Source organism: Taudactylus pleione, unplaced genomic scaffold (genome assembly GCF_031769625.1).
Source record: "Taudactylus pleione unplaced genomic scaffold, aTauple2 ptg000665l, whole genome shotgun sequence".
NCBI lineage: Eukaryota > Metazoa > Chordata > Amphibia > Anura > Myobatrachidae > Taudactylus > Taudactylus pleione.
In genome coordinates, this window is record NW_028285067.1 from 456,239 (window position 1) to 481,597 (window position 25,359).

The 25,359-nt window shown below is 42.1% G+C and overlaps 1 protein-coding gene and 1 pseudogene across 1 annotated transcript; one reads left to right on the top strand and one right to left on the bottom strand.

Annotated features, from left to right (window-relative positions):
- Positions 1–1,287: 1,287 nt before the first annotated feature.
- LOC148478286 (uncharacterized) lies at positions 1,288–2,456 on the bottom strand (annotated as a pseudogene).
- A 3,884-nt stretch (positions 2,457–6,340) lies between these two features.
- LOC148478287 (myosin heavy chain, skeletal muscle, adult-like) lies at positions 6,341–24,809 on the top strand. The gene is made up of 40 exons (XM_088455685.1): positions 6,341–6,383; positions 7,632–7,844; positions 7,932–8,075; positions 8,405–8,561; positions 8,657–8,684; positions 8,798–8,915; positions 12,151–12,243; positions 12,336–12,399; positions 12,488–12,586; positions 14,065–14,168; positions 14,292–14,430; positions 14,528–14,646; positions 14,741–14,890; positions 14,974–15,144; positions 15,234–15,540; positions 15,635–15,708; positions 15,882–15,969; positions 16,069–16,186; positions 16,889–17,012; positions 17,100–17,236; positions 17,324–17,579; positions 17,676–17,918; positions 18,003–18,179; positions 18,275–18,420; positions 18,503–18,593; positions 18,683–19,072; positions 19,156–19,282; positions 19,608–19,726; positions 19,824–20,020; positions 20,111–20,294; positions 20,381–20,546; positions 20,745–20,869; positions 20,985–21,293; positions 21,551–21,754; positions 21,840–21,965; positions 22,048–22,218; positions 23,981–24,085; positions 24,218–24,313; positions 24,453–24,587; positions 24,679–24,809. The coding sequence occupies exons 2-40, from the start codon at positions 7,644–7,646 to the stop codon at positions 24,694–24,696; spliced, it is 5,820 nt and encodes a 1,939-aa protein (XP_088311811.1). The 5' UTR covers positions 6,341–6,383; positions 7,632–7,643; the 3' UTR covers positions 24,697–24,809.
- The last annotated feature ends 550 nt before the right edge of the window (positions 24,810–25,359 follow it).

A 25,359-nucleotide genomic window follows, 5' to 3' on the forward strand; every position in this document is an offset into this window, starting at 1 on the left:
CCAAAGTTCCAGCGCAACCATAATTGGGAAGAGCTCTAATAAAAGCATGTTCCTGGTCAGTCCCTCTCTCACCCAGCTGGAGGGCCAACGAGCAGCACACCAACGCCTCCCGAGCAAGGCACCAAATCCTACTGATCTTGCCGCGTCCGTGAATAGCTGTAAAGTCACGTTAGAGACCGGTGGGGCTGGCCAAAATGCGAACTCCGTTGAAATTAATCAAAAAAGAATCCCAAATACCCAGATCCCGGCGAATCTCCCCAGATAGTCGCAGAAAATGATTGGGGCTGTGCGCCTTAGCCGTCAATCTTTCCAATTTTCTGCAAAAAATCCTCCCGACGGGGATAACCCTGCAGGCAAAATTGAACAAGCCTAGCAGCGACTGAGCCTGCTTCAATGTTAGTTTACCTACTGACAAGGCCAACACTATTTCGTCTTGCAAGCACCGCACTTTCCCATCCGGCAACCGACAAAAACCCCCAATCGTGTCGATTTCGATGCCCAAAAATGAAAGCCTAGTGGTTGGGCCCTCTGTCTTATCCTCTGCTACGGGGACTCCAAAAGTTGCAAAAAGCGTGTTCGCGTATCGCAAAAACAACAGCTTGCACCTAAGCGAATCATGGGGGCCAACCAATAAGAAGTCGTCCAGATAATGTGCTATCCCCGACTCCTGCGACCCCTTGGCCAGACAACAATGCACACGAAATCGCACAACCCATTGGCAAACATTTGTCAAAGTAGAATTCTTCGCCGAGCCGGAACCCCATGAATTGAAAAAACCGCTGGTGGAGGGGAAGCAACCGAAAGGCTGATTCTATATCCACCTTGCACATCAAGGCCCCATTACCAAAGGAACGAACCAAGTCAAGTGCACTGTCAAAAGACTGATATACCACTCGACATAGCTCGTCCGGTATAGCATCATTCACTGAGAGCCCCTTCGGGTACGACAGGTGCTGATTAAAACAAAACTTCCCTGATGCCTTTTTGGGAACCACCCCGACTGGTGAGAGCACCAGTCCTGGGATGGGGGGCTCAGTAAAGGGGCCTGCAATCCTACCCAGTTCCACTTCCTTGTCAACCTTTGCTCTTAACACCGCCGGCATATCACGGGCAGAACGAAGATTCCAACCCGAACCCCCTTGTACTATGCCGACTATAGGAAGTTGAAAACCCGTCGAAAAACCTTCCCGCAAAAACCGTGCGACGCCCCGCAACGGATACTCCGCCAACTATGACGCCATGGCTTCAACCCTGACGGGTGTGGGGGCTCTACCCAATGTGTGGGCTCTACTTGGGGGATGGATCCGCGGGACCGCGGCTAGGATTACTACTTTTTCCCCCGGTCGCACCCCCTGGTCCTTTTGCGCAATCCTTGATGGGGTGGGGGCCACTGCAACGAATGCAGGTGTGTCGAAAATGACAGCGCGTCCCCAATACACATTGCCCATTGTTAAAGGCAAAGCATTTTCCATGCCCCAACCTGGAACCAGACCCGCACGCCGACCCTCCCCCTGGCGCAGCTGACTGCCCCCTGAAACTCCTATGAAAAGATGTCGCCTCCATTTGCGAGAGCTGTGGTTGCGTGACGTCCATGAAAATCTTGACGTCCTTTGTTCCGAAGTCTATGTCTCGGCCATGCTGCTTACGACGAAATTCTTCGTCGTAAACCCGCCAAGCGCCGCTTCTGGAGTTGGTAACATGTAATGAATTAGGTACATGTACCTAATCACGCGCATGTGCTCGTCGGGCCGTGTCTCTAAGTAGCAAGAGGCAAAGATATACATGTTCTTCAGCCATGCATGATAGGTCATGACCCCGTCGAGGGCCGAGCACCCTTTTTTCTTTGCGGATACCCAAGCCTTCTTGCTTCGACTTGTAAGCGCGAATACATTGACGTAACGGCCACGCCTGATCTGGTCTCGGATCCTTGGCCGCACCCCACGCAGCACCGCTGTATTAGAGCATAACACCCCCTCCGAACAGTCCGAGTTTACTGACATGCTGCTGCTGGACGAACGGTGCTTGCGCTTATACCGCCTGGACCTTTTCCTGCACGATCACCGTGATTTCTCTGAGGAGTCTGAGGAGGTGGAGGAAAGACTATTTGTGCCCTGCTCTGACCTATGGCGCCTACGCTTCCTGCTCCGCTGCGCGGGTGCTTCCTGACTACTACTGGAGCCATCTATCCAATCGGGATCGATGGAAGACTCACCATCCGACTGGCCAGTCGCACCATCGGCGACCGCAGCCACGGCCCTCTCGCTTCCGGCTTGATGCTGCATATTCAAATCCGATAAGTCTTCACCTGCTGGGACACAAACAGTGTTATCTTGTACAGGATTTGACCGCCCCTGGCCTAGAGGTTCCTCTACACATGTACCTCCCAAGCTGAGATGCGACACCGGGGGCGCCAGGGGACCCATGGCGCCGACGAGCCGGTCCACAAGCGCCGCCATGTGTCCGTCACCCCCTCCCGAGGCAGTCTGAATGCTACTCTGCGACAACAAGGGCACAAGTGCAGAGAGCAGTGATGCCCAGAGTGGAGACAGTCTCCGTGCGCAACACCGCACCCGCCTCGGACCCAGCTACAGATCCCGCCTGAGGCGCTGGTGCTCCGCGCACAACCTCTGCATAAGACCTGCGACTAATCCCCTGAGCGGGCCCATCTTCCCCCACCCCGGGTGAAAGCCCAGCGCGGGGCGGGGTACTGCCCCTTTCAGATACCCCCCAATCTATGGAAGCGGACTCGCCGCTGTCGGAGGGGGACGTAGTGTCCACCCCATCCAGCGGATTGTGCACATTTCGTTTTCTGCCGCCCCGCCTGGCCAAAACGCGACCGCCGCTGCTGTGAGCAGGCCGATCAATGAATTTCCCGCGGGGCAGGGAGGGGGCTGTTATACTCCCTGCCCTAAGGGGCCGCGCGCCCGTGATCCGCTGCACCCGCCGAACGCGTCGACACATGGGACGCAGCGGGAATAGTAATGGTAGATCGGGGCGGAGGGGGGTCGGGCACAACCCCCCCGCCTGCTGACGCACGCAGGCGGGAGGTAGGCACCATGACCGCTCCCCGCCGAGCAGCGGGTCCCCGTTTTCCCGCCCTGCCGCTAGAGCCGCCGGGCATGCCGCACTATGTAAAGGAGGGGAGGGCAGCACTCCCCTCCTTCTGCTGGACCTCCTGGCCAGGTATGCGGACGGCCTGTCTGCACCCTGGCCGGCCACCACTCTCGCTACCCGCGGCGGTGCGCGTTGCGCAGGCCCCGCCGCGCGAAGCCTGGCGCCCCCCCCCACTCCGTGGCCTGCATCGTGGAGGCCAGCCGCTTCCTTCCGTCGGGGATCCCGCTCCCGCGGCCGCCGCGTTAATCAGGTACCGGGCAGGGATATCGACAGAACGCCGGGGGCGATCCATGAGGGAGGGATAGAGAAAGGAGGAGAAAAGAAAGGAAGAAATCGAGGGAGATGGAGAAGAGTAGAGTAGATAAGAGTAAAGAATGAGAGATAGAAGGCTAGCAAAGGAAAGAAAGGTATTGACAGTTAATATTAAATACAAAGAAAACAATTATATTGTAATACAGCTAAAACACAGAGCAATAATCTGGTACTGCACCGGCAATCTCCTGAAGAAAAGAGGTAGAAAAAACTATATTTTACCCACAAAACCCCTGGGACAGGCTCCACCCCCAACTCAACTTATATTCTATTGGCTTGTAACAACAGACCCTAAGCACCACCCCTCTACCAACTGCTCACTCTCTGTGTAACAGAGTGTGCCACGTGACAGACCAGAGGTTTATGTCACTCCTGTCATACAGGGATGACTTCCGTGGTCTGGAAGATCAACAATAAAAATGTCGACAGTCAATAGGTTGACACCAAATGGTCGACAGTGGTGAAAGGTCGACAGGTACAAAAGATCTATGGTGCAAAAGGTCGACAGTGTTAAAATGGTAGACAGGTTCAAAATCGTCGAAACACCCCAAAAAATGGGGGATACTTGTTTTTTATGTTTTTGGCAACATTTTTAAGGTTAGGGGGAGGGTTTGGGTAAGGCTGCTGGAGGAGATGATTAGGGTTAGGCACTAGGGCGGAAGTTAGGGTTCGGTTTAGGCACTAGGGGAGGAGTTAGGTTTAGGCACTATGGGGAGGGTGAGGATTAGGGTTAACTTACAAAAAAAATGGGTCGACCATTTGAACCTGTCAGCATTTTGTCCCTGTTGATTTATTGCATGTCGACCATTTGGTGTTGACCTGCTGACGGTCATCCTTTTTACTGTCGATCTTTTAAACCACACCTACTATTTTACTTTCCTTTGAATTTAAGGACAATTCAGAAGTTGATCACTGAAACAGCAAAACCATTGGTTTGCAGAAATTATGTCATTATTGAGCACACAATTTTAACTAACGTTCGTTTAACACAGAGGTAGGACATATGTGCATAACCAACCATTATGGATCTAAGAATTCCTGCATGCCCTGCCAGCCAGAGATATTTGTTCCACCACAATAACCTTTGATGTGTAGTGCTTGCTGGTGCTTTTAGTCCTGCAGAGCCACAGGTCACTTACTCCTGATTTAAAAGAAGAGCTTTATAATTTTTTGTGCTTTATTGCACTTTAATTGGATACAGTAGTGATAGGATAACAGGGTATACATTCACTATGTGAAATGTTATGATGTCGGCATGGGTAAAATGTCGACATCTAACATGTCGACACAGACAGAATGTCGACATCGACATAGTGAAAATGGTTAGATATCAACATTATGGCAGTGTTAGCATACCAAAAGTCCGCACCTTGCATGTCGACATGGCAAACATGTCAACATGTATCCTGTTGACATAGAATACATGTCAACACTATGTAGTCGAAATACTGTATGTCGACATTTTAATATGCCAACATAACGTATGTATCCCGGATACGGAAGGAAAAGTTTTAACTTTCGAATTAATAAATAGATTACTCCTACACAGAACATGCCCCACCAGGTTACTGACCCCCCGAATAGAGTAACAATGTATAATTTAGTGCACAGTCTGGAACCTGACCCTTAAGAGGAGGGGATGGTTCCTCCTGCAGTGGGGCCCACCACAGATTTCCCCTGTACTCCTGTGGGCCAGTCTGACCCTGGTTGCAACTCCTAACAGTCTAATACGTGTACTTCAGCAGGTTTGCATAAGCCTCAATTGCGTAAACAGTGTTCTCGGCCTAGACTAGAACGCAATTTAATTCCCCTGTCCCACCTCTCCAGACACGGGTGGGCATAAGTGGCAGAAGTGTGCATTTGCTACCTGAATACACAAAAAGCAAAATCACACAAGATACTATACTTAACCTGGCATAGAACTCTAAATGAACAAAGTTTGAGGCCCAATCAGGTCCTGTATGTAACAATATCAGAAGTCATAAATAACTTGGAAAACACTACGCCATGACATACTGAATAAAATCCCTAATAACACATTAAACCATACCAGCATAATAAAAAGCATCATACTTATTAGACATCATTGTGGGTCATGCTTCTTATTATGCTAGAATGTTAAAATAAAAAATGGGGGGGGGGGCTTTTTTAAATACATGGATTGCTGGTTTTATAATTATTTTTGCAGACATACTCGTGTGTGTGTATACCCAAAGTCTAAAACATGAGCTACACATTCCATGTGTAAACCAATCCTATACAAGTTAAAGGAACAGTTGCAGAGTATTCTGGGCTGCCTGTGAAATTATGTGGGTTATTTTTACTTGTGAAGGACTGAGAATTTGGTCTTGTTGCACTATTAAGGAAACACGAAGACCCATCCTTATGTGGAGAGAGCTGAGTAGGTAAAGGGGGCCCATCTATATAAGCTTTCCAGAGCCCGTCACATGGTTACATCACAGTTCATGGTGAGTACTGAGTACTATGTACCTGTGTGTTTAATGTAGAAGCTTGGAAAGCAAATCATTGTGAATTTAAACAGAGGTCTTTTGCAAATCAATTATATAATTATATATATATATATATATATTATTTATATATATATATAATTTATATATTTATTACATATATATATATGTATTCTTTTAAATGACCAGCATTAAAAATGATGTTGGTAACACTGGGATAAATAATATATTTTATATTTTCAAAAATGATTTTAACATACAAGATTATTTAAGTATTATACTAGTACACCAGTAAAAATTTAAAATTATCCATAGTAGATTTTTTATGGCAGGCTATTTTTTTTTTCTTTAATGAATAGTATTTTTTAGGTATTTAAAAAAATGTTTCCCCTCACCTGAACTTTACCCTTTATTTTTGCTAATTATTATTTATTTATTTTTTACAAGGGGGAAGCCTACACATTTTTTCATCTCTACCTGCAATAAAAGGTGAGGACTTTTGTTTTATGTGATTATTTGTTGTGTGACTGTTACAGAGAGAGTCCACGTTCTGTGGCTTGTATAGTGAATCATATATTTTGCTACACTTCCTATAAAAGAGATCTATAGGAAAAGATGTTCAGATAAGATGGGAAATGTAAAATACTGTTTGAGATAAAACAGGTTCAAAGGAATTTTCTTTAATACTTCAAAGTAAAGCTGATCAGGTACATGGTGTCACCCAGTCTTTGGTGTACTCTCCATATGGCCATATCTGATTCCAAAATCTGGCAAAGTTTTTGCGGAAACATTAATCTTAGTTTGTATACATGCTATTGATTTATATACAAACAACTTAAATCAATATGATGAAAAGTAGGTCCATACAGTTGTTATATCCTTCTTCCTATGATTAATATTTATTTAACGTTATCTAGCTATATTTACCGGTAATGGGATAAAGACACCGCTTAGAACATGACGAGTGTGATTGTTTGTGTATAGCATCTTTGGAAAGAAAAAAAAACTGATGCGAGGGTTTGAAATTTTAAAAGTTTTAGAGTACTCCTACTGGTGCTCAGGTAAGCCAGGAAAACATGCATTGTTAGTGGTCAATAACTGTGGGGGATTTTACATAGGCGGATTTGTTGTGTGAACCAAGGTCAGTAAACATATAGGCTCTAGCAGTGTCCGAAGTGGAAATTCCCAGGTTCAACTGCCCCTTAAATTATATATTTTTTTAATAATTCCCAATATAATTGATAGTTTTGTTTATACATGGCAGCATTGTATAACATTAATTATATCTTAAAGTTGCAGTTTAACTGATTAGTTAAAATGACTGAGGCTGATTCAGTTCTGCGCATTGACTGTGACGTGTCGTTCTGGTACGGCACATCACGGCTAACGCATTGCAAGTTTCTCTTCCCACCCCATAGAGGTGTGCAGGAACACTTTCAATGTTAAAGATGCTATATATGGTGCACATCCCTTGGAATTGAATCGGACTCTCTCTGAATCAACATCGGAGAACCAATAAATACAGACTCATGTCATTTAATAGTAATGAACTGATGTAAGTGCCATAGGACTGATTTATCAAAATATTTTAGATATGCATACAGTTCCAATACAAAAACACCATATCATATAAAGAAAAATAGGAGAATATTCACATAAGCATGTATACGATATAAGTGTGTGCTGTGTATGTGTATATTGTAAAAATATAAAATCAGACCAAATAAAATATTCCAGAAACCAGCAGCCATGGGGGACGGTGAGATGGCCGTTTTTGGCGAAGCTGCCCAGTTTCTCCGTAAGTCTGATAAAGAGAGACTGGCAGCCCAAAACAAGCCCTTTGATGCCAAGAACACCTGCTTCGTGGATGACCAGAAGGAACTCTACGTGAAAGGTCTTGTCACTGCTCGGGAAGAAGGAAAACTCACCGTCAAGACGGACGATGGGAGGGTAATGATGATATTATGTCTAGCAAATCAGATTGTCATTTGAAAATTGTTATTGAGTATAACTAAAACTGCACTGTTTCCTTTTCAGACTGTAGACGCAAAAGAAGCTCAAGTCTACCCCCAAAATCCCCCCAAGTATGACAAGATTGAAGACATGGCCATGATGACTCACCTGAATGAGGCCTCTGTGCTGTATAACCTCAAAGAACGTTATGCAGCCTGGATGATCTACGTAAGTACCTACACTTGCTCTGAGGGGTTATTTAGGCAGAAATAGTTTAAAGCCATAGTTTAAAGCCAAAGTTATTATTATAACTGTAGAACTGAAGACCAATGTTTAAATTTGTGTTCTTTCTGCATTAAGACTAATCATTTTGAGGGCAATTAAGATGTGCAGCATGGTCGTATGTGCACGGCACACCATACAGTCATTATAGATACGCCACTGGAATGGCAACAGCTTAACCTCTTGTTATTGTTTAATCGGGAGCATAGGGCATCCTTAGCTTATAAAATGCTATAGGACAGCTACTCAATCTAATGTACTTTGCAACCTTGCAGACCTACTCCGGGCTTTTCTGTGTCACTGTCAACCCCTACAAGTGGCTTCCAGTGTACGACCCTAAGGTTGTAGCCGGCTACAGAGGCAAGAAGCGTGTGGAAGCCCCACCACACATCTTCTCCATCTCTGATAACGCTTATCAGTTCATGTTAACAGGTAGGAAAAAATCTTAAACTGATGCTTGTTAGACATTAGGTTCAGGAGCCACATTTTAACTATGTGATTAATGCACATTAATGTTCTTTTGGCAGATCGTGAAAATCAGTCTGTCCTGATTACGTAAGTAAAACATCCTATATGTTGGTTAATCGTTTTTCATTATTATTTATCTATTTATTGTTACATTTATTCCTCTTTATTTATGTCTTGTTTTATCTCTCTTTGACCTCCAGTGGAGAATCTGGTGCTGGGAAAACTGTAAACACCAAGCGTGTCATCCAGTACTTTGCAACAATTGCAACCCTCGGTGATTCTGGTAAGAAGAAGGAACAAATGAGCAACAGCTTGCAGGTAACTTCTTACTTCTAGACTCACTTTGAGCATCAACATCATCATTAATAGCTAATTAAGTGAATACATAATACATCACATCTAAATGGCACCAATGCTATTTGAGGAACACAAATGATGTATAATTTTTGTCTGGGTAAGATAAGACAGGTTTGCAAATAGGGCCATGAGATAAATGCCCATTGAACCAGGGGTAAGGGTAACTATCGTGGATATAGGAACTATTACATTAGAACTCATAGTTCTTCTTTAGCAAAGTCCATCCTTTTTAGCCTTCATACTATTGATCTGTAGAGTGCAATATTAATCTTCACACTACCATAATAATCTGATTTTGTCCTACTTACAATTACAAATGACACCTTAATTGTTCCCCATTACATATATCACTGCATTAAAACCTCATAATATACTACAGTTCTATACTCTCTGTTACAGCAATACAAAAATTTTATCAAATCACACTGATCATTTTACATTTATTATTTGTAACTAAACAACATGAGGAAATTTACCTTATATCAGCCTCTGGGATTTCAATCATGTAGTGGGAGCATTGTACAGTTATAAAGAAAATCCCATCCTTTGCATTCTCCTGGATCATATTACATAGTGTTAGCAGCACAATTATGTAACTAGGAATTCCTGAAATTGAAATAATCAATATGATTGGTTAAACATACTGATAGATTAATTGGCTATTGACAAACATGAGTATGTGTGTGTGTGTGTGTGGGTTTGTACGTACGTACGTGCCCCCATGTGTGTGCTCACACACAGTAGGGAATTTAGGCTTTAAATGCCGACGGGGAAGGGACTGATGTAAATGATTACATATTCTCATAATATGATTTGCGCTGTATAAATTATCCAAAAGCTGGAGGTTACTAATTAAAGACCACTTGTTCACCATTTAATTTACTATGGGGTCTATGTGTACTAATAATCGCGGTAATGCCACGATTATGTATCCAACTCGCAGGGGATATTTTCATTTTAAATTAAAATATCCCCGCTATGTAACAAGGGGAACTCGCAGGGACAGCGGTTGTGGTAATCGTTCTCCCTGCGAGTTATATCCCCGGCATTTAGGAGAAGTCTTTCACAGAAGTGAGACTTCTCCCGGGGAAGCTGACACTGCGCAGAGCGTCAGCTTCTGGGACTGTCCGGGGGCTGCGTGGGAGAGATCGAAAGATCTCTCTCCTGCCCCTGGAGCCTCCATAGGCTTACAGTAGTTTACACCATCTGAAGATGGTATTAACTACCGGCGCTAAACTTTTGGAGTTTAGTACATAGGCGTCAGATCGTAGTACCCATTGATAATAATGGGGACTGCGATCTGCAGCGCTAATCAGCACTTTGCCGGAGATTTCTGTGAAATCTCCTGCATTGTGCTCTTAGAACATATGGAACACTACATAAAATTATGCAGAAACTGCAGTTTCTGCATAATTTTATGCAACCAAAAGATTGATACATAGGCTCCTAAATGTGTTTTAGCAATAGAAAATTAAGAGGTCATTGGAAGAACTTCTTGCAGTTACTTTATCATCCTATACATATTCACACTAAGGGGCCTATGTATCATGGCACCAACGCTATTTGAAGAACACAAATGAGGCATCATTTTTGTCTGGATAGGTTAAGGCATATATGAGAAAAAGGACATTTTAAGTATGGGAACTGAATGTGTTGACCAATAGACATTTATTATACTGGACCTTACAATTATTCTGCAAGTATCAGTCTTCCTACTAATAGAGTACAGTATAAGTCTGCAGACCACTATAGAAATCTGCAGAACACTACCCTTGTCATATGTACTAATGACAACTCACCCTACTTCTACCTTGTTCCTTATATCACTGCATTAAACTTCACATTACACTGTCATACTATATACTCTGTTACATAGGAGTATCTATAAAAGGTGCAGGGTGTGCTGTCCAGGGGGGCCCACACTGCACACCCTGCATCCATACATTATACTTCCATCTCTGGCATCGGCACCATAGATATTACCGGGAAAATGGCCCACCCGCCAATTTCCCAAAGATCTGCGCGTGGTGTGGGCACCATGTTTTCGGAGACCTAGGCAATCACAGTAGACTCTGGCGAATTGCTAGAACCTACTCAGCAACAACTGCTCCAGCAAGAGAGGTTGGGGGCCCGCACTGAGTCTGCACACAAGCCCCCTCCTCTCTTAAGCCGATCTTGCTCTGTTATAATCAATAAACAAAAGTTAAGACATTATGTCATGTCTAGCATTATGTTAAAATTTAAGTGAATATATTATCACATCCAAATATTACCATACATTATGTTTTGTTAATGAGCAATATGAGGAAATGTATCTTATAACATCTACGGAGAATTGCATTCTCCTGGGCCATATTACATCTACTTGAGTTAACACAGTTATGTAATTAGGAAGATGCACTGAGTGCCAATGTCAAGAGCTAGATTCCTGCATAGAGATTTATGAGAGTCATTGTCCAACAATAAACATTGTTAGGTTTTTTTTACAATCCTTTCTCCTACTGTGTGTTTGCAAATGCTGACATCGCTATTCCTTCAAGGACAGCCCTTATCACATGGAAAGTCTCTAGCTGGAACTGAATTAGCATTTGTTACTAAAGGCTAGCTTCAAGGTGTTTCAGTGCTTGTCGATGACATTGACCTGCCCAATGTGCTCACTCCAACAGCCCCTTACCATTTGAGTCACTAAATGTATTCTGCAGCAGATAATATAGAAGTAATCGAAAGCAGTTATTGCGCTTGCCTGATCTGTCTTCCTACACATATGTACTGAAACCGCTTCCGACCAATTCAATGATAGATTTTACTGCAAAACTCATCTGAGTTGATTAATCCGAAAAAATATGAAGATCACCTTGCTATAAAAAAAACAAATTGCCAAAATAAAAACCAATTTGTTACAACATTTGTTATTGGGCCATAACTGTACAGTGTATGGCCACGACCGAGTACCAATGATCGGAAGGTCGGGCATGACAAATATTTCAACTTGCCCAACAGATGCGATAATTGGTGCTTGGATATGCTCACCATTACACAGACAGCCCGATTACCTGACAATGTATGGCAATGTCAGATAACTGGTCTGTCTGTCAGTTTGATGGGGACTTTCATCTGGCCGTGTACAGCCGACATTACTCATAAAACATGCATTTTATTGTAATTATACTAATCAACCTTACATGTTTGTTTTCAGGGAAGTCTGGAGGATCAAATTATCCAGGCTAACCCTCTGCTGGAAGCCTTCGGTAATGCCAAGACCGTGAGAAATGACAACTCCTCCCGTTTTGTACGTATAAATAAAGAGACCTGTTCTTTTCTGTTGTCATTTGTATAATTTTGTAATGTGACCCTGTTTTCTAAATTATTTGTCGTGTTTAGGGTAAATTCATTAGAATCCACTTTGGAACAACTGGAAAACTGGCTTCAGCTGATATTGAAACATGTAAGTATGAACGCATCCCTTTCAGTTCCTACTTTGTGCTTAAGATTATTACACGTACTCATGTATACAATGCATCTTAAATCTGCAGATCTGCTGGAAAAGTCCAGAGTAACCTTCCAGCTTTCAGCTGAGAGAAGCTACCACATCTTCTACCAGATCATGACAAACAAGAAACCAGAGATTGTTGGTAAGTTCACTTTTGTTTAGCCACAAATATGAGGAACTGTGGAACTGTTTAGACCTGCAAAATGTATGGTTATTAGTCTAACACTTAGGGGCCTATGTATTATGTTAATTATCGAGGCCCGTCAATTAACATTCTGACTTGTTGCGGGCGGCGAAACAATTCAACATTGCTCCGGCACGGAGATGGGTGATACGAAGATCAGCTGTCCCCGCGAACGCTTTTACCGTTACTTTAGTAGTAGCTGTGAAACTTAGCACTACCAAGTCTGAGTTGGCAGTGCTAGTGTGCCTACGTGAACCCCAGTTCACGCAGGCATCCGGCCCTGGCGTATGGCGGAAAGAGCCAGACAGTGAAAGAGGGATGCAAATGGATCCCTTTTCACAACCCAGGACTTTTCGCAACCCTGGGTGCGGGAGAAAATTCCATCTAAAGATGGCAAATGTTCCCGCAGTCAAGGTCTGAAAATATTGTATTTTAGGAGCTTGATGAATTTAGGTCCCCAATCCCAATACTAGTGTATGGGCACAGCGGGCCAGATCGTGGCTGAAGGTAAGCAGGAAATGTCAGTTATATCTCCTGTGTTAACTTTATGTTGAATAGCCCTGATACTTAATTTATACAAAAGTAGGTGAAAATGTTGATTTTCTCCTGCTTTTCTATAAATTAAGCGACTATGAAAATAACCCTAAATACTCATACATATCCGTACTATAATAATATTAAACAATGCGTGTAATGTGATGTAATGCCTTAATAAACAGATATTGAAAAAAAAATTTATATTAAACAATCTTGACAATGTCAGACGTTTTCATGAATGGGTTTGGTATAAATGTGAGACATTCATCATGTCAACATTATCACAATGCTGACATTGAACATGTTGACGTGCTCATAATGTCAACATTTGCCATGTTGACACTCAGCAGGTCAACACCTATGTTATATCAACTTGTTAGCATGTCGACATTATGATTTTCTTCTTATTCTGCCCATAACCCTAACCTTAATGCTAACCCTAATGGAAATGTTGATATTATGACAATGTCAACACTTTCGATGTCGACATTCTGTAAAGGTCGACATCTTGCAGATGAATGACGACATTTTAAATTGTGACTGCATACCTTAAGAACAAAGGGCTCCATGTCCTAAGCCTTGGAGAGAGATAAAGTGGACGGAGATAAAGCACCAACCAATCAGTTCCTAGCTGTCACGTTACAGGCTATGTTTGAAAAATTACAGTTAGGAGCTGATTGGTTGGTGCTTTATCTCCGTCCACTTTACCTCTCGCCAAGGCTAAGTACATAGACCCCAAAACACCCACTGGCTCTGCCTTTGTAACTCAATAGCACCTGGATAATTAATATAATTTCAATATTGTGATCCAAAGTTCACGATCCAGTTCTTGTACTACTGACACATCTGTATAATAAATGCTAAGCCATGTTGCCTGATTGCATTATGTTTTACTTTAGAGATGCTTCTCATCACCACCAACCCCTACGACTACCCCGCTATCAGCCAGGGTGAGATTGTTGTGAAGAGTATTGATGATGTGGAGGAGTTTATGGCCACAGATGTAAGTAGTTGAGAATTTTAGAACAAAGAGCTGTTACTTTGAGTCAGTGATTGCTGCTGTATTTGTTTTCAAGGTTGGACACTCATAATATTAAATCATTATTAATGTGTTATTACCCAACAGACCGCCATTGACGTCCTGGGATTCAATGCTGATGAGAAGATCGGCATCTACAAAATGACAGGCGCCGTCATGCACCACGGCAACTTGAAGTTCAAGCAGAAGCAGAGGGAGGAGCAGGCTGAGCCAGACAGCACAGATGGTTTGTGCTTATTTTCATTGATCACCAAATACAATGATAAATATTTCTCATCCGTGATTTTGTCAGATTCATTTCATGCTGCACGTTCTATGTCTAGTTGCTGATAAGATCGCCTACTTGATGGGTCTGAACTCCGCTGATTTGCTGAAAGCTTTGTGCTACCCAAGAGTGAAGGTCGGCAATGAGTTTGTCACCAAGGGACAGACTGTGCCACAGGTACATTAAGAACTGAAATAACAAAAAAAAAGGGGCACAATGGGCAATTTTATTTCCACCAGTGTGTTAACAAATGTTGTGGTCTCCTCTTCAGGTCTACAACTCTGTAGGTGCCCTCTGCAAGTCTGTCTTTGAGAAACTGTTCTTGTGGATGGTCACTCGTATCAACCAACAGCTGGACACCAAGCAGGCCAGGCATCTCTACATTGGTGTGCTGGATATTGCTGGATTTGAAATCTTTGATGTAAGCTATTGACCTGTTCTTGCCTTGTGATTCTTTCAAGCCAGTCGCACTGCAGTACCTCATCTCCTTTCTGTCCCTCACAGTTCAACAGCTTGGAACAGCTCTGCATCAACTTCACCAATGAGAAACTGCAGCAGTTCTTCAACCACCACATGTTCGTCCTGGAACAGGAAGAATACAAGAAGGAAGGTATTGACTGGGAGTTCATTGACTTTGGTATGGATCTGGCTGCCTGCATTGAGCTCATTGAGAAGGTGAGTTCACATAGATTAATCCAGTTAGTCCTTCAAAAAGCAATTACATGGTATTCTGAAATTCACCAACTTTATATGTATGCATGCAGCCCATGGGTATCTTCTCCATCCTTGAAGAGGAGTGCATGTTCCCCAAATCCACTGACACATCCTTCAAGAACAAGCTGTATGAGCAGCATCTCGGCAAGTGCAAGAACTTTGAGAAGCCCAAGCCTGGCAAAGGAAAGGCTGAAGCTCACTTTTCCCTGGTGCATTATGCTGGTACTGTGGATTACAACATCTCTGGCTGGCTTGAAAAGAATAAGGACCCACTGAACGAATCTGTTATCCAGCTGTACCAGAAGTCTTCAGTCAAACTGCTGGCCTTCCTCTACGCGGCCGGCAGTGCTGCTGAAGGTGAGTTGTTGTCTGTTTCTGGTTAAGGGTTTTTTTAAATATAGATAATGAATATTAATGTGATGACTGTTATTTTTTTTTTTTTAACAAACAGAGGCTAGCAGTGGTGGCAAAGGAGGAAAGAAGAAGAAGGGATCCTCTTTCCAGACTGTATCTTGTCTGTTCAGGGTCAGTATAATCTGCGTACAGTATAAGACCTCTATGGCTGATACAAACTAAGTGATTATAGTATAATCCGTTGTAGTTTGTGAATATACAGTCATAGTTCAGTGTGTATGTGATAATCAGCTGCATCCTGTACAATGTTCAATATATTTTCTTTTCTTTTATGCCTGTTGTAGGAAAACTTGAACAAGCTGATGACCAACTTGAGAAGCACCCACCCTCACTTTGTACGTTGTCTGATCCCCAATGAAACCAAGACTCCAGGTACAGTCTTCATCATTTTTCTCTCATAATGCAACAAACATTCAGTCCTGATAGAAATTGTGGTTCTATTTTCCAAAATAATTAATTCTGTACTGATAGGTATCATGGATAACTATCTGATCATCCACCAGTTGAGATGTAACGGTGTATTGGAAGGCATCAGAATCTGCAGAAAGGGATTCCCAAGCAGAATCCTCTACGCTGACTTTAAGCAACGGTACATTTTTTTTTAGAGTATTAAATCATTTCATATAAAAGTTTAATTTTTAATTCATTATCTTACGTACTCTGCAGGGCAGTTGGGCGCTGTATTCCTAGGTATTATATCCAACTCATTTTCTTTCTGAGATATGAATTCATTTGGAGCTCTGTGAACAAAGGAGGAACTGGCAATAAAGACCCTTATTACTTAAGGCAAACCTTATCCGGTCATTCTGTAAGCATAATACTAAAAAGGGGAATTGTTGGAGTCAGGGTACATACATCTTTGGAGTCTATTTTGGATTGGATCTACTACACATTTCCACTTTTCGTTATAAAATATATTTTGTATTTTTTTATGGTTCTGAAAACAAATTGTAAACATCATCTTGGAATACAGAGCCCGACTGCTCTGCAGAATATTTGTTGTTGCCTACAAACTATAAAGTAAGCTGATTGCTTTTTCTTTGCAAGGTGGTAGGCAGCAGAGCCTATTTTTTTGCGCAGTGATTGTCCTTCTGAATATATTCTGCATTATCTTTAGTAATGAAAAATTAATGGAGCATCATGCCTCAAAATAAAACCCCAGAACATATTAAATCACTAAAACATATTTAACTAAATTATTGAAATGGTAAGCAGCCATCTCATTTGCCAATTTTCTTATCAATTTCTAAAACTAGTTATTATTTTTCTCCAACTTTGTTTGGTTACACAGTTACAAGGTGCTGAATGCCAGTGCAATTCCAGATGGGCAGTTCATAGACAGCAAGAAGGCAGCTGAGAAACTCTTGGGCTCAATAGATGTAGATCACACACAATACAAATTTGGACACACCAAGGTACACAATGAATAGCTATAAGACATCTTGTGAATCCAGCCTTTGTCTTCTTTAAACTCTAAATAATTATTTTTTTTCTTACATAAGGTGTTCTTTAAAGCTGGTCTCCTGGGTACCCTGGAAGAGTTGAGAGATGAAAAGTTGGCACAACTGATCACTCGCACTCAGGCTCTTTGCAGAGCCTTCTTAATGAGAGTTGAGTTTAAGAAAATGATGGACAGAAGGTAATAATAATTTTGTGTTGCAAAAGTACACTAGAAAGTTACCAGTTTTTCATACAAGACCTTACATTATGTTAATTTCTCAAACAGGGAGGCACTATTTGTCATCCAGTACAATGTACGATCCTTCATGAATGTCAAACACTGGCCATGGATGAAGTTGTATTTCAAGATTAAGCCACTTCTGATGAGCGCTGAAAATGAGAAGGAGATGGCAAACATCAAAGAGGAGTTTGAGAAGACCAAAGAAGCTTTGATCAAGGCAGAAGCCAAAAAGAAGGAACTAGAGGAGAAATTAATTTCACTTGTGCAAGAGAAGAATGAATTGCTACTCCAATCCCAGTCGGTAGGAACGCATTGCATACAAGTTTAAATTAAAAAGATCTTTATATTGTAAGAAAAAAAAATCATATATAACTGATGTGCATCTTATATTCTGTAGGAATCTGAAACTCTGGCCGATGCTGAGGAGAGATGTGAAGGTCTTATCAAGAACAAGATCCAACTGGAATCAAAGATCAAGGAGATCACTGAGAGGCTTGAAGATGAGGAAGAAAGCAATGCTGAGTTGACAGCCAAGAAGAGAAAATTGGAGGATGAATGCTCTGAGCTGAAGAAAGATATTGATGACTTGGAACTTACTCTTGCTAAAGTAGAAAAGGAAAAACATGCCACAGAAAACAAGGTAGAGTCAACAATGAAGGCATCCAGGACTTCCAACATACAGCATAAAACTGTTTCAAGCTAATCTTTCTCATTTTATTTCTAGGTGAAAAACCTAACTGAAGAATTAGCAACTCTGGATGAAAATGTATCCAAAGTCACAAAGGAGAAGAAAGCTCTCCAGGAATCTCACCAACAGACACTTGATGACCTTCAAGCTGAAGAAGACAAAGTCAATTCCTTGACCAAAGCCAAGACAAAGCTGGAACAGCAAGTTGATGATGTATGTAATTGTAAAATTATTTGCATATTAATCATTGTACATATTGGAAGTAATTTCTCGTATACTAATGAAATTAAAAACATGTATGCATGTAGCTGGAAGGCTCCCTGGAACAAGAGAAAAAACTTCGTCTTGACCTTGAGAGAGCCAAGAGGAAGCTTGAAGGTGACCTTAAACTGACCCAGGAGACAGTCATGGATCTTGAAAATGAGAAACAGCAGACTGATGAAAAACTGAAAAAGTGTGTATTTTATTTTCTATTGACTAAACTTTAATTAAAGTTGATTGGCAGATTTTGTAACTTTTATTTTCTGCATTTACAGGAAGGACTTTGAAATTAGCCAGCTCCAAGGAAAGATAGAGGATGAGCAGTCACTGGGATCACAACTGCAGAAGAAGATCAAGGAACTCCAGGTATGTGGGTTACTGAAAGAATCATGTCTTATACTTATACAGTACATTACATATTTTGACCAATGTATTAATAAACTGCTGCTTTCTAGGCACGTATTGAAGAGCTTGAGGAGGAAATTGAAGCTGAACGGGCAGCTCGTGCCAAGGTTGAAAAACAGAGGGCTGATCTCTCCAGGGAACTTGAGGAAATTAGTGAAAGACTTGAAGAGGCTGGAGGTGCATCATCTGCCCAGATTGAGGTGAATAAGAAGCGAGAAGCTGAGTTCCAGAAAGTGAGACGTGACCTGGAAGAAGCCACCCTCCAGCATGAAGCTATAGCTGCTGCCCTGCGCAAGAAGCATGCCGACAGTGTTGCCGAGCTTGGGGAACAGATCGACAACCTGCAGCGTGTCAAACAGAAACTGGAGAAAGAGAAGAGCGAGCTGAAGATGGAGGTTGATGACCTTGCCAGCAACCTGGAGAGCATCTCTAAGTCTAAGGTACTGCATTCTCCATATTTTTATTTTTTTTAGTTATTCTATTACAAGTATAAAGATAATAACATGAATATCTGTTCCTGAAGGCCAACCTGGAGAAAGTAAACCGTGTGCTTGAGGACCAACTCAGTGAAGTGAAGGCCAAGGATGATCAGCATCAACGATTGATTAATGACCTCTCGACCCAAAGGGCTCGTTTCCAGACTGAGAATGGTACATTAAATTGTCATTATCATTACTTTAAATAAGGTAACATGCTCTGTAAGAGTATAGTAAAAAGATAAAATAATAATATTAATAACCTAGACCACAGATCCACAAATATTTAGGTGTGGAATGTAAGTCACCAAGTGATGTCTTTCTCACCACAGAAAGTATATTTCAGCATTTTAGGCAATTAACTATTGCTGACTAGTGCAGAAAATAGTGTAATGGATCCCATTTTGTAATAACCAATGGATATAAATTATAAGGTCTGTGCTCTTTTTTATAAGATAAACCCATTGTTTTTTAAACTGTAAGATTTGTTTAATTCCAGGTGAGCTGTCTCGTCAGCTTGAAGAGAAGGAATCTTTAATTTCTCAGCTCTCCAGAGGAAAGCAGGGATTCACCCAACAGGTTGAGGAGCTCAAGAGACAACTTGAGGAGGAATCAAAGGTAAGGAGTCAGAGTTGTCTAAATAAGTTTTGATACCAAATATTTAACATGATGTCATTCATTTTTCAACAAACCACTCATTTTCTGTCAATTCCAGGCTAAGAATGCCCTTGCCCATGCCCTGCAATCTTCCCGCCATGACAACGACTTGCTTCGTGAGCAATATGAAGAGGAACAAGAAGCCAAGGCTGAACTCCAGCGAACCTTGTCTAAAGCTAATGGTGAAGTTGCCCAATGGAGGACCAAATACGAAACTGATGCCATTCAGCGCACAGAGGAGCTGGAAGATGCCAAGTATGTTCTTAACAAGCAAATATGTTTAATATATAATTTCTGAATAATTTCCTAAAAATAATGTTAACATTTTTTTTAATTCACTTACAGGAAGAAGCTGGCTCAACGCTTGCAGGATGCTGAGGAACAAGTAGAGGCTGTGAACTCCAAATCTGCCTCCTTGGAGAAGACCAAGCAGAGGCTGCAGGCTGAGGTGGAGGACCTTATGGTCGATGTGGAGAGAGCAAACAGTGCAGCAGCTGCCCTTGACAAGAAGCAGAAGAACTTTGATAAGGTAAATAGGCAAATACACCAGTGGTAATATTATAGCTTACATGCACACTGTGCAGAGTGTTTATTTGTTGTTATTAATCATAACAGGTCCTAGTAGAATGGAAGCAGAAATATGAAGAGGGTCAGGCTGAACTGGAGGCTGCTCAGAAAGAGGCCAGAAGCTTGAGCACTGAGATCTTCAAGATGAAGAATGCTTATGAAGAGGCCCTGGAACAAGTTGAAACCCTGAAACGCGAAAACAAGAACTTGCAACGTATGTTTATTTCTTACAAGACAATGTTGTTTACTTTATTTTTTTAGAACTGTTTATGTCCTACAACTTTATTCCATTTTTAGTGATAAAAGTCAAATGGCTAGGTATTTATGATCAAATTAGTTTAGTTTGTGCTGAAGATTTAATAAACATAAATTTTTAGTGAATTCAGTATTTATTTGTTTATCTCTTTTCCAGAGGAGATTTCAGATCTGACTGAACAGATTGGTGAGACTGGGAAATCTATTAATGAGCTTGAGAAGACCAAGAAGCAGGTTGAGCAGGAAAAGAGTGACCTACAGGCTGCCCTGGAGGAAGCTGAGGTATGTCACTAGAACTGACTTCTGCGGAATCTTTAGATTTGGTTATATTAGCATTAGAGTATTTATTTATATTATTACAGTTGAGTAAAGTATTGTCTTAATTCTATTTCCAAAGGGATCACTAGAACATGAAGAAGCCAAGATCCTGCGTGTCCAGCTGGAACTGAACCAGATCAAGTCTGAGGTGGACAGGAAGATTGCAGAGAAGGACGAGGAGATTGATCAGCTGAAGAGAAACAGCCAGAGATCCATTGACACCATTCAGAGCACATTGGACTCTGAAATCAGGAGCAGAAACGATGCTCTGAGGCTGAAGAAGAAGATGGAAGGAGACTTGAATGAACTTGAGATCCAGCTCAGCCATGCCAACCGCCAGGCTGCAGAGGCACAGAAACAACTCAGGAACGTGCAGGGACAACTGAAGGTCTGTCTAACATAATGCAGCGTCTGGCATATAACTTAGTGTTCCCAATGTACAAGTTACTGATCAAACTATTCAACATATTTAGATTATGTATTTTGAAAATCTGCATCTTTTTTATCTACTTATACATTATTATTTTCTGATTAGTAATATCATCTATATATTGTCGGTTAATACATGTACATGGTCTCAGTATGAATAAAATGGTAACAAATAAGTAAAATAGTAACTTAAATCTTATACTCTTTGCCCAACAGGATGCCCAGCTGCATTTGGATGATGCCGTGAGGGGACAGGAGGACCTGAAGGAACAGGTTGCTGTGATTGAACGTAGAAATAACCTACAACAGGCTGAACTTGAGGAGAACAGGGCTGCCCTGGAACAGACAGAGAGATCTCGCAAGATCGCAGAACAGGAACTTCTGGACTCCAGTGAACGTGTTCAGCTTTTGCATTCTCAGGTAAGATCTGCTGCTGATCATCACTGGAGATGTACTATTTAAAATGATCCACATCATGTAGTAAATGGTTCATGTTCTCCTGCAGAACACCAGCCTCATCAACAGCAAGAAGAAGTTGGAAAGTGACATTGCTCAGATCCAGAACGAAGTTGAGGAATCTGTCCAGGAATCTAGAAATGCTGAAGAGAAAGCCAAGAAGGCCATCACAGATGTATGTGTTCTATGTCATGCTACTATTCAGCACAAATATTTTTTTTTATCGAATGCCTCAACTTATTGCCTCTTTGCATAAGGCCGCACTCATGGCAGAGGAGCTGAAGAAGGAGCAGGACACCAGCGCCCACTTGGAAAGGATGAAGAAGAATCTTGAACAGACAGTGAAGGACCTGCAGCATCGTCTGGATGAAGCTGAACAGTTGGCATTGAAGGGGGGCAAGAAGCAGCTCCAGAAACTGGAATCCAGAGTAGGTTCACTTTACATCATGTTAGGGCAGTGATTCTCTAACTTTCTCGGCTCGTTGCACCCTTATTGTCTCAGAATTTTTTTTGCGGCACCCCTAAGTCAAAGGGTAGATTCAATTAGCATTGAGGTTCCATTCAAACTTCTCACCCTAATGTAACACTAGCAAATGGGAGGTTCTCTTACAATAATAACCTTATAAGACATATATACATACATGCAGGGTCACACATAGACATACACATACATGCAGGGTCACACATACATACGTACAGGGTCACACATACATACATACAGGGTCACACATACATACATACATTCACACAGATGCATATATACACACATACAGGCAAGGTCACACATACATACACACACACACACACACACACACACAGACAGGGTCACACATACATACACACAGGCGGGCTCACACATAGACACATACATACACAAAGGCAGGGTCACACATACATACATACACACATACAGGCAGGGTCACACATACAGGCAGGGTCACACATACACACATAAAGGCAGGGTCACACATACATACACACACATACATACATACAAACAGGGTCACACATAGACATACACACATACAGGCAGGGTCACACATACATACATTCACGGTCACGCAGACGCATATATACACATACAGGCAAGGTCACACATACATACACACATGCAGTCAGGTTCACACATACATACATACACACACTCAGATAGGGTCACACTTACATACACACAGGTGGGCTCACACATAGACACATACATACACCCAGGCAGGGGCATACATACATACACACATAGAGGCAGGGTCACACATACATACAGGCAGGGTCACACATACATACACACATAAAGGCAGTGTCACACATACATACACACATATAGGCAGGGTCACACATACATACACACACATACATATACAGGGTCACACATAGACATACACACATACAGGCAGGGTCACACATACATACATACATACATACAGGGTCACACATAGACATACACACATACAGGCAGGGTCACACATACATACACACACATACATACAGGGTCACACATAGACATACACACATACAGGCAAGGTCACACATACATACACACATACAGGCAGGGTCACACATACTGTACATACATACACACACACTCAGGCAGGGTCACACATACATACACACAGGCGGGCTCACACATAGACACATAAATACACACAGGCAGGGTAACACATACATACACACATTCAGGCAGGGTCACACATAGACACCTTGTTGTGTAGCCAGCAGCTCCTTCCTGCATGCTGCTGTAGCCCCGACCCCTGCTGGTGTCAGAAGAGCATGTCCTGAGCTCCTCCAATCAGGGCTGAGCACACGCCCCTCTGACCCTGTAGTGTCACCAGCAATAGCATGGAGTAGAGCAGCAGGAAGGAATGTCTGGAGCTGCTGTTCTGTATCTCGGCCCTTCCCTAATACAGTTCTGCTAAAATCGGAAGAACCGCATGGCCCCAGAGACCGTTTAGGTAGAACTCCTGGTTTTCCCTACAGCCTCATAAAAATAAAATCTTATAAAAAAATCGCCCCATGATAGGCGGGCGCCCACGGCCTCCTGTTCTGTTTTATGAATAATACGGCCTGCACTGCACACCTGTAAGTGCGCTGCAGCATCCCAGAGTGCCGCAGCACACAGTTTGGGAAACCCAGTGTTAGGGAAAATGTTAGTAATTGTACAACTTGCTAAAGTTACAAGTTTAATGTTATGCACAGGTGCGTGAACTGGAGAATGAGCTGGAGAATGAACAGAAGCGCGGAGTTGAGGCAATTAAAGGTGTTCGTAAATATGAGAGGAGAGTAAAGGAACTGACCTACCAGGTAAGGAATTACTGTCTTTTTTTAAACAAATTCAACTGTATCATTCAAGAGATTAACACAGGAGCCAACAATCTGCGTTACCAGTAGATTTATGAAACAGAACGCTGAAATCTGATTATTTTCCTTGTACAGACTGAGGAAGACAGGAAGAACGGTCTGAGACTGCAGGATCTGGTTGACAAACTGCAGCTGAAAGTAAAGGCCTACAAGAGACAGGCTGAGGAATCTGTAAGTAATGCCTTTTACTTTCACAGAACAGAATGTTACATTTAAAGTAATTTGGTCATGAGGTTCCATCTTATAAAGGTACCTTGATTACTTTGCAAGGTAGAATTGTCCTTTGATTCTTCCCTTCTGTAATATTTAGGAGGAACAGTCCAATGCCCACCTGAGCCGCTTCAGGAAGGTACAGCATGAGCTTGAAGAGGCCGAGGAGAGAGCCGACATTGCAGAGTCCCAAGTGAACAAACTGAGGGTCAAGAGCCGTGATATTGGTGGAAAGGTAAGGACGTTCAACATGTATCACCTTAAATTATATTTTTTCCCTACATATGAGAAATTAATTATTATTATTTGATTTTTTTTATCTACAGAAGGAAAGTGAAGAGTGATTGTCTAAAACTTGGGGGACTCTCAAAATGGGAATTTCTCAGTCTGCTACCCGTCTACCCCTCATCCTTCCCCTTTAGTTTATCCCCTAAATAAATTTCATATTTGTAAAATTGTTTCATGGTTGAAAGTTGATTTTGGTAACCTGACCATTAATGGGTATATTTGCTAAAGTGCGGGTTTACAAAAGTGGAGCTGTTGCCCATAGCAACCAATCAAATTCTAGCTATCATATTCTAGAAGATACTAGATAAATGATACGTAGAATCTGATTTGTTGCTATAGGCAACATCCCTACTTTTGTGAACTACAGAATCTGTAGACTTCCCGGAACAATCTTTATATCCGGGTGTGCCTTACCTTTACTAACTGAGTTATGCAATCTACATTCATTAGTATCACATTTGTTGGTAAAGTCTACATCTTGAGTACATACTGTCCAAGTGGAACTTTTATGCCAGTGAAGTCCAAACAATCGCAAATAATAAGCATAAAGTGCCTGATTCATTACGGTTCGCTAATGCGGTTGCAGCCCTGTAATATGCTAATGAATGCAATCACAATGCCGTCGCACTGCCAGCATAGAAACGCCCACTGCCTTCCACTACCGCTATTTCACATCCATAATACCTTGCAATCCTCCACAAACATGGGTAACATCGAGT

Coding starts and splice junctions, on each gene's coding strand:
- LOC148478287 (XM_088455685.1), top strand. CDS start 7,644: ATGGGGGACGGTGAGATGGCCGTTTTTGGCGAAGCTGCCCAGTTTCTC. Junction 8,076..8,404: donor ATGCAGCCTGGATGATCTAC/GTAAGTACCTAC, acceptor GCAACCTTGCAG/ACCTACTCCGGGCTTTTCTG. Junction 18,421..18,502: donor ACTGATGAAAAACTGAAAAA/GTGTGTATTTTA, acceptor CTGCATTTACAG/GAAGGACTTTGAAATTAGCC.